This window comes from Nerophis lumbriciformis, linkage group LG09 (assembly GCF_033978685.3).
Source record: "Nerophis lumbriciformis linkage group LG09, RoL_Nlum_v2.1, whole genome shotgun sequence".
Lineage (NCBI taxonomy): Eukaryota > Metazoa > Chordata > Actinopteri > Syngnathiformes > Syngnathidae > Nerophis > Nerophis lumbriciformis.
This window is the reverse complement of record NC_084556.2, coordinates 2,572,389-2,587,500: the sequence shown is the minus strand read 5'-3', so window position 1 is coordinate 2,587,500 and position 15,112 is coordinate 2,572,389. Positions and strand designations below refer to the sequence as shown.

The following is a 15,112-nucleotide window of genomic DNA, read 5'->3' as shown; positions in this document are numbered from 1 at the left end:
CCAAGTTGGCTTCTCTCCAGTGTCATTCTTCATTCTTTGACTTTTTTTTTCTGTAGTCGTGGACAGATGAATTCCTGGTCTGGAATCCGGAGGACTTTGATGAGGTTAAGCAAGTTTCTCTACCGACTGCCAACGTGTGGGTGCCAGACATCCTCATCAATGAGTTGTAAGAACGTCTCCTTTATCGTTTTAGCTCTCTGTGGAAACAACAATTTGGTCTTTGATGTCAAGTTTCTAATCAAACTAAAACCCTCCATGGCTCAAACTCTTTAAAATTACACGATATTGACTGAACCTGGTCAGAACCTTTCTGATACCATTGATTTCTGAATTGATATCAATTATTCATGTACTGTAAAAAAAAAAAACTGTAGATAATTCTGACGACTGAGCCGCCAGTTTTTTTTTTAATTGTAGAATTTACAGTGGTTCTTACAAAGAATTGCTCTTAATTGAAAAACGGTACCAGTGGTAATTTGACGGTAAAATTTTGGGAACTGAGCTGCCACTTTTGTTGTTGTTTTTTTTTAAACATTTGTTTATTGGCTTTTTGATATGTACAGTCCAAAAATACAACTTAATACATGTCAAATGATCTTTTTTTACTCCCCCCAAATTATTTGTGAATTTTATTATTATTATTATTATTACTTTTAATCTTTCATCTTTCTGAGGTTTTTGCACAATCTTTTATGCATTTTAACCGTGTTTTATGTATAGAATATTCTGTACTTATTGTGATTTGTACTATTTTTAATGTTTAATCTTTGTTTTTGATGTATTTTTTGCACTATTTGTATACATTTTAACTGTGTTTTATATACACAATATTCTGTATTTATTGTTGTTTAAAAACATTTTTTTTTTGTCTTTTACGTTTGTTTTGTTTTGTTTTTTTGCACTATTTTATGCATTTTAACCGTGTTTTATGTATAGAATATTCTGTACTTATTGTGATTTGTACTATTTTTAATGTTTAATCTTTGTTTTTGATGTATTTTTTGCACTATTTGTATACATTTTAACTGTGTTTTATATACACAATATTCTGTATTTATTGTTGTTTAAAAACATTTTTTTTTTGTCTTTTACGTTTGTTTTGTTTTGTTTTTTTGCACTATTTTATGCATTTTAGCTGTGTTTTATGTATGGAATATGTTGTACTTGTTGAAATTTTTATTATTGTTATTATGTTTTATTTTTTACCTTTGTTGTTTTTTTTCACTATTTTCATGCACTTTAACTGTTTTATGTATAGAATATTCTGTACTTACTGTGATTTGTATTATTTTTAATCTTTTACCTTTGTTATGTTTTTTCACAGTATTTTTATGCATTTGAACTGTGTTTTACATATAAAATATTCATTACTTTTTGTGATTTTAATTATTATTATTATTATTACTTTTAATCTTTCATCTTTCTGTTTTTTTGCATTATTTTCATGCATTTTAACTTTTTTTATATAGAATATTCTTTACTTATTGTGATTTGTATTATTTTTAATCTTTAATCTTTGTTTTTTGTACTATTTGTATACATTTTAACTGTTTTATATATAGAATAATCTGTACTTATTGTGTGTTTTTAATATTTTTTGTCTTTTACCTTTGTTTTTGTTTTGTTTTTGCACTATTTGTATGCATTTTAACTGTGTTTTACATATAAAATACGCTGTACTTATTGTGATTTTTATTAATATTATTATTATTACTTTTAATCTTTTACCTTTCTGGGTTTTTTGCACTATTTAATGCATTTTAACTGTGTTTTATATACAGGATATTCTGTACTTATTGTGATTTGTATTATTTTTAATCTTTATCTTTGTTTTTTGTACTATTTGTATACATTTTAACTGTTTTATATATAGAATAATCTGTACTTATTGTGTTTTTTTTAATATGTTTTGTCTTTTACCTTTGTTTTTGTTTTGTCTTTGCACTATTTGTATGCATTTTAACGGTGTTTTACATATAAAATACTCTGTACTTATTGTGATTTTTATTAATATTATTATTATTACTTTTAATCTTTTACGTTTCTGGGTTTTTTGCACTATGTAATGCATTTTAACTGTGTTTTATATACAGGATATTCTGTACTTATTGTGATTTTTATTATTCTGAATTTTTTACCTATGTTTTTGTTTTGTTTCCCCCCCATTATTTTTATGCATTTTAATTGTCTTTTGTATATAGAATATTCTGTACTTATTGTGATTTTTATTATTTTTAATCTTTTACCTTTGTTTTTTTTGTTTTTTGTGCACTATTTTCATGCATTTTACCTGTGTTTTACATATGGAATATTCTGTTCTTATTGTGATTTTTATTATTATATATATTTTTTTTAAATCTTTTACCTTTCTGAGAGTTTTTTGACTTTTTATTACATTTTAACTGTGTTTTATTTATATAATATCCTGTACTTATTGTGATTTGTATGAATTTTAGTCTTTTATCTTTGTTTTTTGCACTATTTTCATGCATTTTAACTGTGTTTTACGTATAGAATATTCCGTACGAATTTTGATTATTGCTATTTTTAACCTTTTACCTGTCTGTTTTAATCTGTACAGCACTTTGGGGCAGTAGGTGTGTTTTAAAATTGCGTTATATAAATAAATCTACCTTGAACTAAAGTGTTTATGCCAGGAGCTGGCCCTGGTTTGGCTTCTTCTTTCCTGATCTGCGGCGTATCTCGTCAATCCAGCGTCGACGTGGGGAAGTCTCCCGACATACCGTACGTCTACGTGACTCACACCGGCCTGGTGCGCAACTACAAACCCATCCAGGTGGTCACCGCCTGCACGCTCAACATCTACAACTTCCCCTTCGACGTCCAGAAATGCAGCCTGACCTTCCAGAGCTGGCTCCACACAAGTAAGACCACGCTCGGCCGCTTCTCCACTATCGAGTCGGCCACGGACTTTATGCGCCGAGGTCAACGACGCCCTGCTGGGACGTGTGCTCCTAGAGCAGGCGGCCGAGTGAAGGGCGCGTCGTTGCCATGGCGGTCTCACGGCGCTCCTGACGTTGTGTTCGATCGGCAGTTGACGACATCAACATCACGTTGATGCGAAGCCCCGAGGAGCTGAGGGAGGACAAGAGCGTCTTCATGAACCAAGGCGAGTGGGAGCTGCTGCACATTCTGTCCAACTATAAGATCTTCAGCGTGGACGACGACGACTACTATGCCGAGATGAAGTTCCACGTAAGTAAGGACCTGCGCCAGGGATCTAAGGATCTGCTGGTTTCAGAACAACCTTTAAATGATTCCCGACTTTGACTCAGGTGGTGATCCGTCGACGGCCGTTATTCTACACGGTCAACTTGCTGCTGCCCAGCATCTTCCTGATGGTGATGGACATCGTGGGGTTCTATCTTCCACCTGACAGCGGCGAGAGGGTTTCCTTCAAGATCACCTTACTGCTGGGATACTCCGTCTTCCTCATCATCGTGTCCGACACTCTGCCCGCCACCGCCATTGGAACCCCTCTGATAGGTGACCGATGCATTACCCTGATCAGTCCCGTACTCGGTCATTTTGTCCTCAACTCTAACCCGGGCCCGTTTTTTTAAGACTCTACGAGGTCCGAGCCCGGGGTCTGGTAAGGCCTCAAAAGAATGGTCCTAATGATAAGGAAGTGGGGCCTATCTACTTTTATTGGAAAAAAATCCATGAACCGACGGATCGGAAGATCCCAAGGTACACCAAATAAGACCATTTTCCGCCTAAAAGTCTTAGTGTTCTAAAAAGGTCCGAAATGCAACCAAAGCCCTGGCTCCGCCCTCTGACTATTTGGGTACATTTCGTACATTTTGGGGGTAAGATGGTCCTATACAGGGTACTTTGGAACCTTCAAGTCTCTTGGTCCTTTCCTGAGTCTATGGACATTTTCCAATAAAAGTAGATAGGCCCACTTCTGCATTTTGGTGCACCGGGAAACATGGTCCTATTCAGGGTACTTTGGAACCTTCAAGTCTCTTGGTCCTTTCCTGAGTCTATGGACCTTTTCCAATAAAAGTAGATAGGCCCCATTTCTGCATTTTGGTGCACCGGGGAAGATGATCCTATTCAGGGTACTTTGGAACCTTCAAGTCTCTTTGTCCTTTCCGAGTCCATGAACCTTTTCCAATAAAAGTAGTTAGGCACCATTTCTGCATTTTGGAGCACTGGGACCTTTAGGGGAAGACAGTCCTATTTAGGGTACTTTGGAACCTTCAAGTCTCTTGGTCCTTTCCTGAGTCTATGGACATTTTCCAATAAAAGTAGATAGGCCCACTTCTGCATTTTGGTGCACCGGGAAACATGGTCCTATTCAGGGTACTTTGGAACCTTCAAGTCTCTTGGTCCTTTCCTGAGTCTATGGACCTTTTCCAATAAAAGTAGATAGGCCCCAATTCTGCATTTTGGTGCACCGGGGAAGATGATCCTATTCAGGGTACTTTGGAACCTTCAAGTCTCTTTATCCTTTCCGAGTCCATGAACCTTTTCCAATAAAAGTAGTTAGGCACCATTTCTGCATTTTGGAGCACTGGGACCTTTAGGGGAAGACAGTCCTATTTAGGGTACTTTGGAACCTTCAAGTCTCTTGGTCCTTTCCTGAGTCTATGGACCTTTTCCAATAAAAGTAGATAGGCCCATTTCTGCATTTTGGTGCACCGGGAAACATGGTCCTATTCAGGGTACTTTGGAACCTTCAAGTCTCTTGGTCCTTTCCTGAGTCTATGGACCTTTTCCAATAAAAGTAGATAGGCCCATTTCTGCATTTTGGTGAACCGGGAAAGATGGTCCTATTCAGGGTACTTTGGAACCTTCAAGTCTCTTTGTCCTTTCCTGAGTCCATGGACCTTTTCCAATAAAAGTAGTTAGGCACCATTTCTGCATTTTGGAGCACCGGGACCTTTAGGGGAAGATAGTCCTATTCAGGGTACTTTGGAACCTTCAAGACTCTTGGTCCTTTCCTGAGTCTATGGACCTTTTCCAATGAAAGTAGATAGGCATCATTTCTGCATTTTGGAGCATCGGGGAAGATGGTCCTATTCAGGGTACTTTGGAACCTTCAAGACTCTTGGTCCTTTCTGAGTCCATGGACCTTTTCCAATAAAAGTAGTTACACCATTTCTACATTTTGGAGCCCCGGGACCTTTAGGGGAAGATAGTCCTATTCAGGGTACTTTGGAACCTTCAAGACTCTTGGTCCTTTCCTGAGTCCATTTAACCTTTCCAATAAAAGTACAGAGGCCCCATTTCTGCATTTTGGAGCACCGAGACCTTTAGGGGGAAGATGGTCCTATTCTGGGTACTTTGGAACCTTCAAGTCTCTTGGTCCTTTCCTGAGTCTATGGACCTTTTCCAATAAAAGTAGATAGGCCCCATTTCTGCATTTTGGTGCACCGGGGAAGATGATCCTATTCAGGGTACTTTGGAACCTTCAAGTCTCTTTGTCCTTTCCGAGTCCATGAACCTTTTCCAATAAAAGTAGTTAGGCACCATTTCTGCATTTTGGAGCACTGGGACCTTTAGGGGAAGACAGTCCTATTTAGGGTACTTTGGAACCTTCAAGTCTCTTGGTCCTTTCCTGAGTCTATGGACATTTTCCAATAAAAGTAGATAGGCCCACTTCTGCATTTTGGTGCACCGGGAAACATGGTCCTATTCAGGGTACTTTGGAACCTTCAAGTCTCTTGGTCCTTTCCTGAGTCTATGGACCTTTTCCAATAAAAGTAGATAGGCCCCATTTCTGCATTTTGGTGCACCGGGGAAGATGATCCTATTCAGGGTACTTTGGAACCTTCAAGTCTCTTTGTCCTTTCCGAGTCCATGAACCTTTTCCAATAAAAGTAATTAGGCACCATTTCTGCATTTTGGAGCACTGGGACCTTTAGGGGAAGACAGTCCTATTTAGGGTACTTTGGAACCTTCAAGTCTCTTGGTCCTTTCCTGAGTCTATGGACCTTTTCCAATAAAAGTAGATAGGCCCATTTCTGCATTTTGGTGCACCGGGAAACATGGTCCTATTCAGGGTACTTTGGAACCTTCAAGTCTCTTGGTCCTTTCCTGAGTCTATGGACCTTTTCCAATAAAAGTAGATAGGCCCATTTCTGCATTTTGGTGAACCGGGAAAGATGGTCCTATTCAGGGTACTTTGGAACCTTCAAGTCTCTTTGTCCTTTCCTGAGTCCATGGACCTTTTCCAATAAAAGTAGTTAGGCACCATTTCTGCATTTTGGAGCACCGGGACCTTTAGGGGAAGATAGTCCTATTCAGGGTACTTTGGAACCTTCAAGACTCTTGGTCCTTTCCTGAGTCTATGGACCTTTTCCAATGAAAGTAGATAGGCATCATTTCTGCATTTTGGAGCATCGGGGAAGATGGTCCTATTCAGGGTACTTTGGAACCTTCAAGACTCTTGGTCCTTTCTGAGTCCATGGACCTTTTCCAATAAAAGTAGTTACACCATTTCTACATTTTGGAGCCCCGGGACCTTTAGGGGAAGATAGTCCTATTCAGGGTACTTTGGAACCTTCAAGACTCTTGGTCCTTTCCTGAGTCCATTTAACTTTTCCAATAAAAGTACAGAGGCCCCATTTCTGCATTTTGGAGCACCGAGACCTTTAGGGGGAAGATGGTCCTATTCTGGGTACTTTGGAACCTTCAAGTCTCTTGGTCCTTTCCTGAGTCCATGGACCTTTCCAATAAAAGTAGATAGGCTCCATTTCTGGAAAAAAAGAAAAAAAAGTTCCAGTTCCAACCCGTTCGAGAAACTCGTCTTTCCCTGACCCGATCTTATTATTTTCTGTCCAATAGGTGTCTATTTCGTGGTCTGCATGGCCCTCCTGGTGATCAGCCTGACGGAAACGGTGTTGATTGTGCGTCTGGTCCACAAGCAAGACCTGCAGCCTCCAGTACCTCAGTGGCTGAAGTACCTGGTCCTGGAGAGAGCCCCGGCCCTCTTCTGCATCCACAAGAAGAACCGGCTATGCTCCAGATTGTCCTCCCAGGCCTCAGACCTGGATCAGTACAAGGAAAGCAACTATGGGACTGGTGAGCTTCTCTGTGAATATTCTCCCTGGAATCGCAACCAGACTGTTCAGATCAGGGGTGTCCAAACTTTTTGACTGGGGGGGCTGCATTGGGCTAAACATTTTTTGCGTCATTTAACATTTTTTTGTGGTGATGGGACATTTAAAAAGAATATATATACAAAAAGTTCAGTGAGCAGGGTTGTGTTATCTGTGATCACGTGTGTTGACTTTTTGTGCCGGTTGAATGTTTTGTTCTGCACCATGACAAAGAAAGGTTGTTTGGATTGGGTCATGTAAGTAAATTATGTGCTTGTGATGTCAAGAAAGTACACATCATGGTCACTGACCTGAGTTTCTCACATTGTCCACAAAAGATGGTGACAGTAGGGCCACCTGTCAGACTCCTGGGTATTTTAAATCTAATATGAAAACACCTCGCATGGCCAGGCTGTGGGTCAAATTTAAGATGCTGGCGGGCCGGGTTTGGACACCCCTGGTTCAGATGGTCTTAGAAGACGTTTTGCCTCTCATCCGAGCTGGCTTCGTCAGTTCTTGCTCACAGACTAAATGAGACAGCGCTCGTCCGAAAGGATGGTGCAGGATCCAGACGAACAAGCTCCAACAAAGGCGATTCAAGCGGAACCGTTTCTTGACCTGGATCCAGCACCATCCTCTCGTTCTCGAGCTGTCCTATCTGCGTACTAGCAAAACGCCTTCTAAGAGCATCGGAACAGTCTACTTACGATCGATTCAATGCCCTGGAAGTATCTAATATCACCCAAGAGTTTTTGTCCCTGGCAGAGCAGGTTGGCCTCACAGTCAAGAGGTTGAGGGTTTCAATCTCCGTTTGGGAAGTCTACAACCTCTCCCTGTGTGTGGGTTTTGGAGACTTTTAACTGTCTATGATTGTCAGTTTGTATAAATGTGTCCTGGGACTGACTCAAGATAAGTTCAAGGTGTACCCCGCCTCTGGATAGACCCTAATGAGGACAACTCTAGGTCGTCCTCAGACGAGCCTTCCATCGTTGCTTCCAGTCATCCCGATTCTCCATACATTTGGCCAGTTCCTTGGTACTCTGAGCTCCTGCATCCTTCTTGAGTATGTCCACGTATGTTAGTGTGGGACGTCCTCTTGACCGATGCCCATGTGTTGGTTCCCACAGCACCAATTTGCTGGCTGGTAGCTCCTGATGCCTAATGAGGACAAGCGGTATAGAAAATGGTGGAGTTTTGGTCCCAAGTTCCTAGAAACCAGCACTAGTCCTTGGGCTTTTCTTACTCTTCCAGCCCAGTGTACACTCCACCACACCTGCGAGATCGGCCGGCGGCACGACAGAGAAGCGGGCCTCCTGGTCCGGGACCTGCCCCCCACCAGGGAAGCGTCCCCGCCCGTCCTGGGCAACATCCTGCAGGAGGTGACGGCCATACGCAGCTTCCTGGAGAAGCGGGACCGCTGCCGGGAGGTGGCTAAGGAGTGGCTGCAGGTGGGCTACGTGCTGGACGTGCTGCTCTTCAGGGTCTACCTGGTGGCCGTGGTGGCGTACAGCATCACCCTGGGCACGCTGTGGTCGGTGTGGCAGGTGGCCTGAGAGCGCCACGGTCGCAAAATGCCGCGTTATACTAGCTCGGGAGGGAACACGGGAATTAGCCCGCTAAAAGTTGGAGGCGCCGGCGAGACACGGAGTTGGAGGCGCAAATATACGTGACGACAATTTCAGGATCCAAGGGGCAACACAAGGATCTCTGGTCTGATATACAGTAGCCTCACTTCTATAAACATTTATCATTCAAATTACACACTTACGTATTCAATATTGCTATCATGTAAATATTCACTTTTTATTAATCGCAGTTAATTCTAATGAAGACTCCATATTATGACAAAAATGCTGTCGTGTTGTCATACAGGAACATTTTTCAAACGTGTTACTTGAACGCGCCACAGTTATTTGCTTAACATTTGTTGGCAGTTCAATTCGAAATACCGCACTGCAAAAACAAGAAAAAAAAATACAAAAATGAGGGGTATTTTACTTGAACTAAGCAAAATTATCTGCCAATAGAATAAGAACATTTGGCTTGTCAAGACTTGCCAAAACAAGTAAAATTAGCTAACCTCAATGAACCCCAAAATACCTTAAAATAAGTATATTCTCACTAATAACAAGTGCACTTTTCTTGATAGAAAAAACAAATATGAGGCCTTTTCTTCTCAATCTGTCGAAAAATATTATTGTCCATTTGGCTGTCATCTGTTTTAATTATGAGACACAATTGTGTCAAAGTCATGATTTTTTATTTCATGCTTGAAATAAGAAATGATCACTTTAAAAAAGTAGTTTTATACTTGTGAGTGTTGATGACACAGCTTTGCAACAGTTGATATTCTAGTTTCAAGCATGTTTTACTCAATATAGGCCAGGGGTCGGCAACCCGCGGCTCTAGAGCCGCATGCGGCTCTTTAGCGCCGCCCTAGTGGCTCTCTGGAGCTTTTTCAGAAATGTATGAAAAATGGAAAAAGATGAGGGGGGAAACAATCTATTTTTTGTTTTAATATGGTTTCTGTAGGAGGACAAACATGACACAAACCTCCCTAATTGTTATAAAGCACACTGTTTATATTAAACATGCTTCACTGATTCGAGTATTTGGCGAGCGCCGTTTTGTCCTACTAATTTTGGCGGTCCTTGAACTCACCTTAGTTTGTTTACATGTATAACTTTCTAGGACGTGTTTTATGCCACTTCTTTTTCTGTCTCATTTTGTCTACCAAACTCTTAAGGTTGTGCATGAAAGGTGAGTTTTGTTGATGTTATTGACTTGTTGGAGTGCTAATCAGACATATTTGGTCACTGCATGACTGCAAGCTTATCGATGCTAACATGCTATTTAGGCTAGCTGTATGTACATATTGCATCATTATGCCTCATTTGTAGCTATATTTGAGGTCATTTAGTTTCCTTTAAGTCCTCTTAATTCAATTTATATCTCATGACACACTATCTGTATGTAATATGGCTTTTAATTTTTTGTGGCTCCAGACAGATTTTTTTTTGTATTTTTGGTCCAATATGGCTCTTTCAACATTTTGGGTTGCCGACCCCTGATATACAGGTAAAAGCCAGTAAATTAGAATATTTTGAAAAACTTGATTTATTTCAGTAATTGCATTCAAAAGGTGTAACTTGTACATTATATTTATTCATTGCACACAGACTGATGCATTCAAATGTTTATTTTATTTAATGTTGATGATTTGAAGTGGCAACAAATGAAAATCCAAAATTCCGTGTGTCACAAAATTAGAATATTACTTAAGGCTAATACAAAAAAGGGATTTTTAGAAATGTTGGCCAACTGAAAAGTATGAAAATGAAAAATATGAGCATGTACAATACTCAATACTTGGTTGGAGCTCCTTTTGCCTCAATTACTGCGTTAATGCGGCGTGGCATGGAGTCGATGAGTTTCTGGCACTGCTCAGGTGTTATGAGAGCCCAGGTTGCTCTGATAGTGGCCTTCAACTCTTCTGCGTTTTTGGGTCTGGCATTCTGCATCTTCCTTTTCACAATACCCCACAGATTTTCTATGGGGCTAAGGTCAGGGGAGTTGGCGGGCCAATTTAGAACAGAAATACCATGGTCCGTAAACCAGGCACGGGTAGATTTTGCGCTGTGTGCAGGCGCCAAGTCCTGTTGGAACTTGAAATCTCCATCTCCATAGAGCAGGTCAGCAGCAGGAAGCATGAAGTGCTCTAAAACTTGCTGGTAGACGGCTGCGTTGACCCTGGATCTCAGGAAACAGAGTGGACCGACACCAGCAGATGACATGGCACCCCAAACCATCACTGATGGTGGAAACTTTACACTAGACTTCAGGCAACGTGGATCCTGTGCCTCTCCTGTCTTCCTCCAGACTCTGGGACCTCGATTTCCAAAGGAAATGCAAAATTTGCTTACGTCAGAAAACATGACTTTGGACCACTCAGCAGCAGTCCAGCTCTTTTTTTCCTTAGCCCAGGTGAGACGCTTTGCGCGCTGTTTCTTGGTCAACAGTGGCTTGACACGAGGTATGCGGCAGTTGAAACCCATGTCTTTCAAGCGTCTCTTGGTGGTGGATCTTGAAGCACTGACTCCAGCAGCTGTCCACTCCTTCTGAATCTCCCCCACATTTTTGAATGGTTTTTTTTTCACAATCTTGACCAGGGCACGGTGATCCCTATCGCTTGTACACTTTTTCTGACCACAGTTTTTCCTTCCCTTTGCCTCTCCATTAATGTGTTTGGACACAGAGCTCTGAGAACAGCCAGCCTCTTCAGCAATAACCTTTTGTGTCTTTCCCTCCTTGTGCAATGTGTCGATGGTTGCCTTTTGGACAGCTGTCAAATCTGAAGTCTTCCCCATGTTTGTGTAGGCTTCAGAACTGGACTGAGAGACCATTTAAAGCCCTTTGCAGGTGTTTTGAGTTAATCAGCTGATTAGTTTGTGGCACCAGTTGTCTTCAAAATTTAACCCTTACACAATATTCTAATTTTGTGACACACGGAATTTTGGATTTCCATTTGTTGCCACTTCAAATCATCAAAATTAAATGAAATAAACATTTGAATGCATCAGTCTGTGTGCAATGAATAAATATAATGTACAAGTTACACCTTTTGAATGCAATTACTGAAATAAATCAAGTTTTTCTAAATATTCTAATTTACTGGCTTTTACCTGTAGGTCATCAAATCTCAGCAACAAGCTGTAATATCTTACTGAGATCATTTAGGACCAAAACCCTTAAAACAAGTAAAACACTCTAACATAAAATCTGCTTCGTGAGAAGAATTATCAAATCAGACAGAAAATAAGCAAATATCACCCTTATTTGAGATATTTCATCTTACTTAGATTTCACTTTTTGCAGTGCGTGAGGGTTTGTTTTGAAGTGACATTTTGACACCAGTCGGAGTCTCCACATGACACACCTTCCAGGTGACCCGGCACCTGGCTGTCAAAATGAGTTGCGATTAATCCGCGTTTATACATGAACGAATGAAAGGACTTTATTTCGGTCATATAATCAACCGTTTTGTGCGATCAATTTAACAGCACAGATTATACATATTAACAATCATACACGTGCACACACTACAAGAAAAAGAATGACCGAAAAAAGGAATACCGTATTTTTCGGACTATAAGTCGCAGTTTTTTTTCCATAGTTTGGCCGGGGGTGCGACTTATACTCAGGAGCGACTTATGTGTGAAATTATTCTCACATTACCGTAAAATATCAAATAATATTATTTATCTCATTCACGTAAGAGACTAGACGTATAAGATTTCATGGGATTTAGCGATTAGGAGTGACAGATTGTTTGGTAAACGTATAGCATGTTCTATATGTTATAGTTATTTGAATGACTCTTACCATAATATGTTACGTTAACATACCAGTTGGTTATTTATGCCTCATATAACGTACACTTATTCAGCCTGTTGTTCACTATTCTTTATTTATTTTAAATTGCCTTTCAAATGTCTATTCTTGGTGTTGGCTTTTATCAAATACATTTCCCCAAAAGATGTGACTTATACTCCAGTGCGACGTATATATGTTTTTTCCTTCTTTATTGTGCATTTACAGCCGGTGCGATTTATACTCCGGAGCAACTTATATATGTTTTTTTCCTTCTTTATTATGCATTTTCGGCTGGTGCGACTTATACTCCGGGGGGACTTATACTCCAGAGCGACTTATACTCCGGAGCGACTTATACTCCGGAGCGACTTATATATGTTTTTTTCCTTCTTTATTGTGCATTTTCAGCCAGTGCGATTTATACTCCGGAGCGACTTATATATGTTTCTTTCCTTCTTTATTATGCATTTTCGGCTGGTGCGACTTATACTCCGGAGCGACTTATACTCCGGAGCAACTTATATATGTTTTTTCCTTCTTTATTGAGCATTTTCAGCCGGTGCGATTTATACTCCGGAGCGACTTATACTCCGGAGCGACTTATATATGTTTTTTCCTTCTTTATTGTGCATTTTCAGCCGGTGCGATTTACTCCGGAGCGACTTATATATGTTTCTTTCCTTCTTTATTATGCATTTTCGGCTGGTGCGACTTACACTCCGGAGCGACTTATACTCCGGAGCGACTTATATATGTTTTTTCCTTCTTTATTGTGCATTTTCAGCCGGTGCGATTTACTCCGGAGCGACTTATATATGTTTCTTTCCTTCTTTATTATGCATTTTCGGCTGGTGCGACTTACACTCCGGAGCGACTTATACTCCGGAGCGACTTATATATGTTTTTTCCTTCTTTATTGTGCATTTTCAGCCGGTGCGATTTATACTCCGGAGCGACTTATATATATGTTTTTTTCCTTCTTTATTATGCATTTTCGGCTGGTGCGACTTACACTCCGGAGCGACTTATACTCCGGAGCGACTTATATATGTTTTTTCCTTCTTTATTGTGCATTTTCAGCCGGTGCGATTTATACTCCGGAGCGACTTATATATGTTTTTTTCCTTCTTTATTATGCATTTTCGACTGGTGCGACTTATACTCCGGAGCGACTTATACTCCGGAGCGACTTATATATGTTTTTTCCTTCTTTATTGTGCATTTTCAGCCGGTGCGATTTATACTCCGGAGCGACTTATATATGTTTTTTTCCTTCTTAATTATGCATTTTCGACTGGTGCGACTTATACTCCGGAGCGACTTATACTCCGGAGCGACTTATATATGTTTTTTCCTTCTTTATTGTGCATTTTCAGCCGGTGCGATTTATACTCCGGAGCGACTTATATATATGTTTTTTTCCTTCTTTATTATGCATTTTCGGCTGGTGCGACTTACACTCCGGAGCGACTTATACTCCGGAGCGACTTATATATGTTTTTTCCTTCTTTATTGTGCATTTTCAGCCGGTGCGATTTATACTCCGGAGCGACTTATATATGTTTCTTTCCTTCTTTATTATGCATTTTCGGCTGGTGCGACTTATACTCCGAAGCGACTTATACTCCGGAGCGACTTATACTCCGAAAAATACGGTAGGCGTAAGCCAAGGCTTATATTTGCCTGTCCTATACAGTCACTGAAAATTAGATTACCTGGAACATCAACGTTCAAAAAAATCAACGGGATGAAAGTAATCGTTGCTATATTTTATAATTTTCCATTATTTCACCTTTCAAGGCTTTCTTAAACCTTAACAAAGAAGTACATGTCTTCAACTCATCACTGAACTTGTTCCACCATTTAACTCCTAAAACTGAAATACATTTGTATTTTATATTCGTTCTTACTTTACATATTTCAAAAATCAATATCACCCGTAAATTATGGTTTTCTCCTCTTAATTGAAATAACCTAAGAATACAAGCTGGAAGGCTGTTGTGCTTTACTCGAAACATCATTTCCATTGTTTTAAAAAACACAATATCTGAAAATTTGAATACATTAGAACTTTATGAATAATGGATTGATACGTTCATAGTAGCACACTTTGTGTATTATTCTAATGACCCTTTTTTGGAGTTTAATTATTGGGTCTATGTTTGTTTTTAGAAACATTTCCCCAAACTTCAACACAATATGTTAAATATTTTTCATTTCATTTATTTATTTATTTCAGGCAACGACATAGAAAAATAATTTAAAAAAAAACAAAAAACAACACATAATAATACAAATGAATATAGTGCAAAAAGTAATGTATAGTATGTAATGCATGAATGTCCAGTTTTGCCTGAAAGGGAGTGGGAAGAAGATAATTTATTTAATCCCACCCCCAGTTCTCCATTCAGTGATTATTAAAATATGGAAAAATAAAAGAATAATATAACATGTGCAGACATTTCTTATTCAGCATGTGTCTTACTTTGTAAAGAATAGCAACGAATCTGTGTCGGAATTGTACAAAAAATGAATAATTTGTCGTGGTGCAAACTAGTGTTGTCCCGATACCAATATTTTGGTACCGGTACCAAAATGTATTTAGATACTTAAAAAAAAAAAAAAAAAAAAATTCGTTATTGGCTTTATTTTAACATGAAATCTTCTGA

General features: G+C 39.6%; 1 protein-coding gene across 1 annotated transcript in view; it reads left to right on the top strand.

Annotated features, from left to right (window-relative positions):
- The window catches only part of htr3a (5-hydroxytryptamine (serotonin) receptor 3A), a 9,483-nt gene extending 860 nt beyond the window's left edge, over positions 1-8,623 (top strand). The window contains exons 4-9 of the mRNA XM_061961640.2: positions 57-166; positions 2,716-2,885; positions 3,056-3,216; positions 3,297-3,507; positions 6,817-7,053; positions 8,322-8,623. Of these exons, the coding sequence (XP_061817624.2) occupies positions 57-166; positions 2,716-2,885; positions 3,056-3,216; positions 3,297-3,507; positions 6,817-7,053; positions 8,322-8,623 (1,191 nt within the window). The remainder of the gene's footprint in view (positions 1-56; positions 167-2,715; positions 2,886-3,055; positions 3,217-3,296; positions 3,508-6,816; positions 7,054-8,321) is intronic.
- The last annotated feature ends 6,489 nt before the right edge of the window (positions 8,624-15,112 follow it).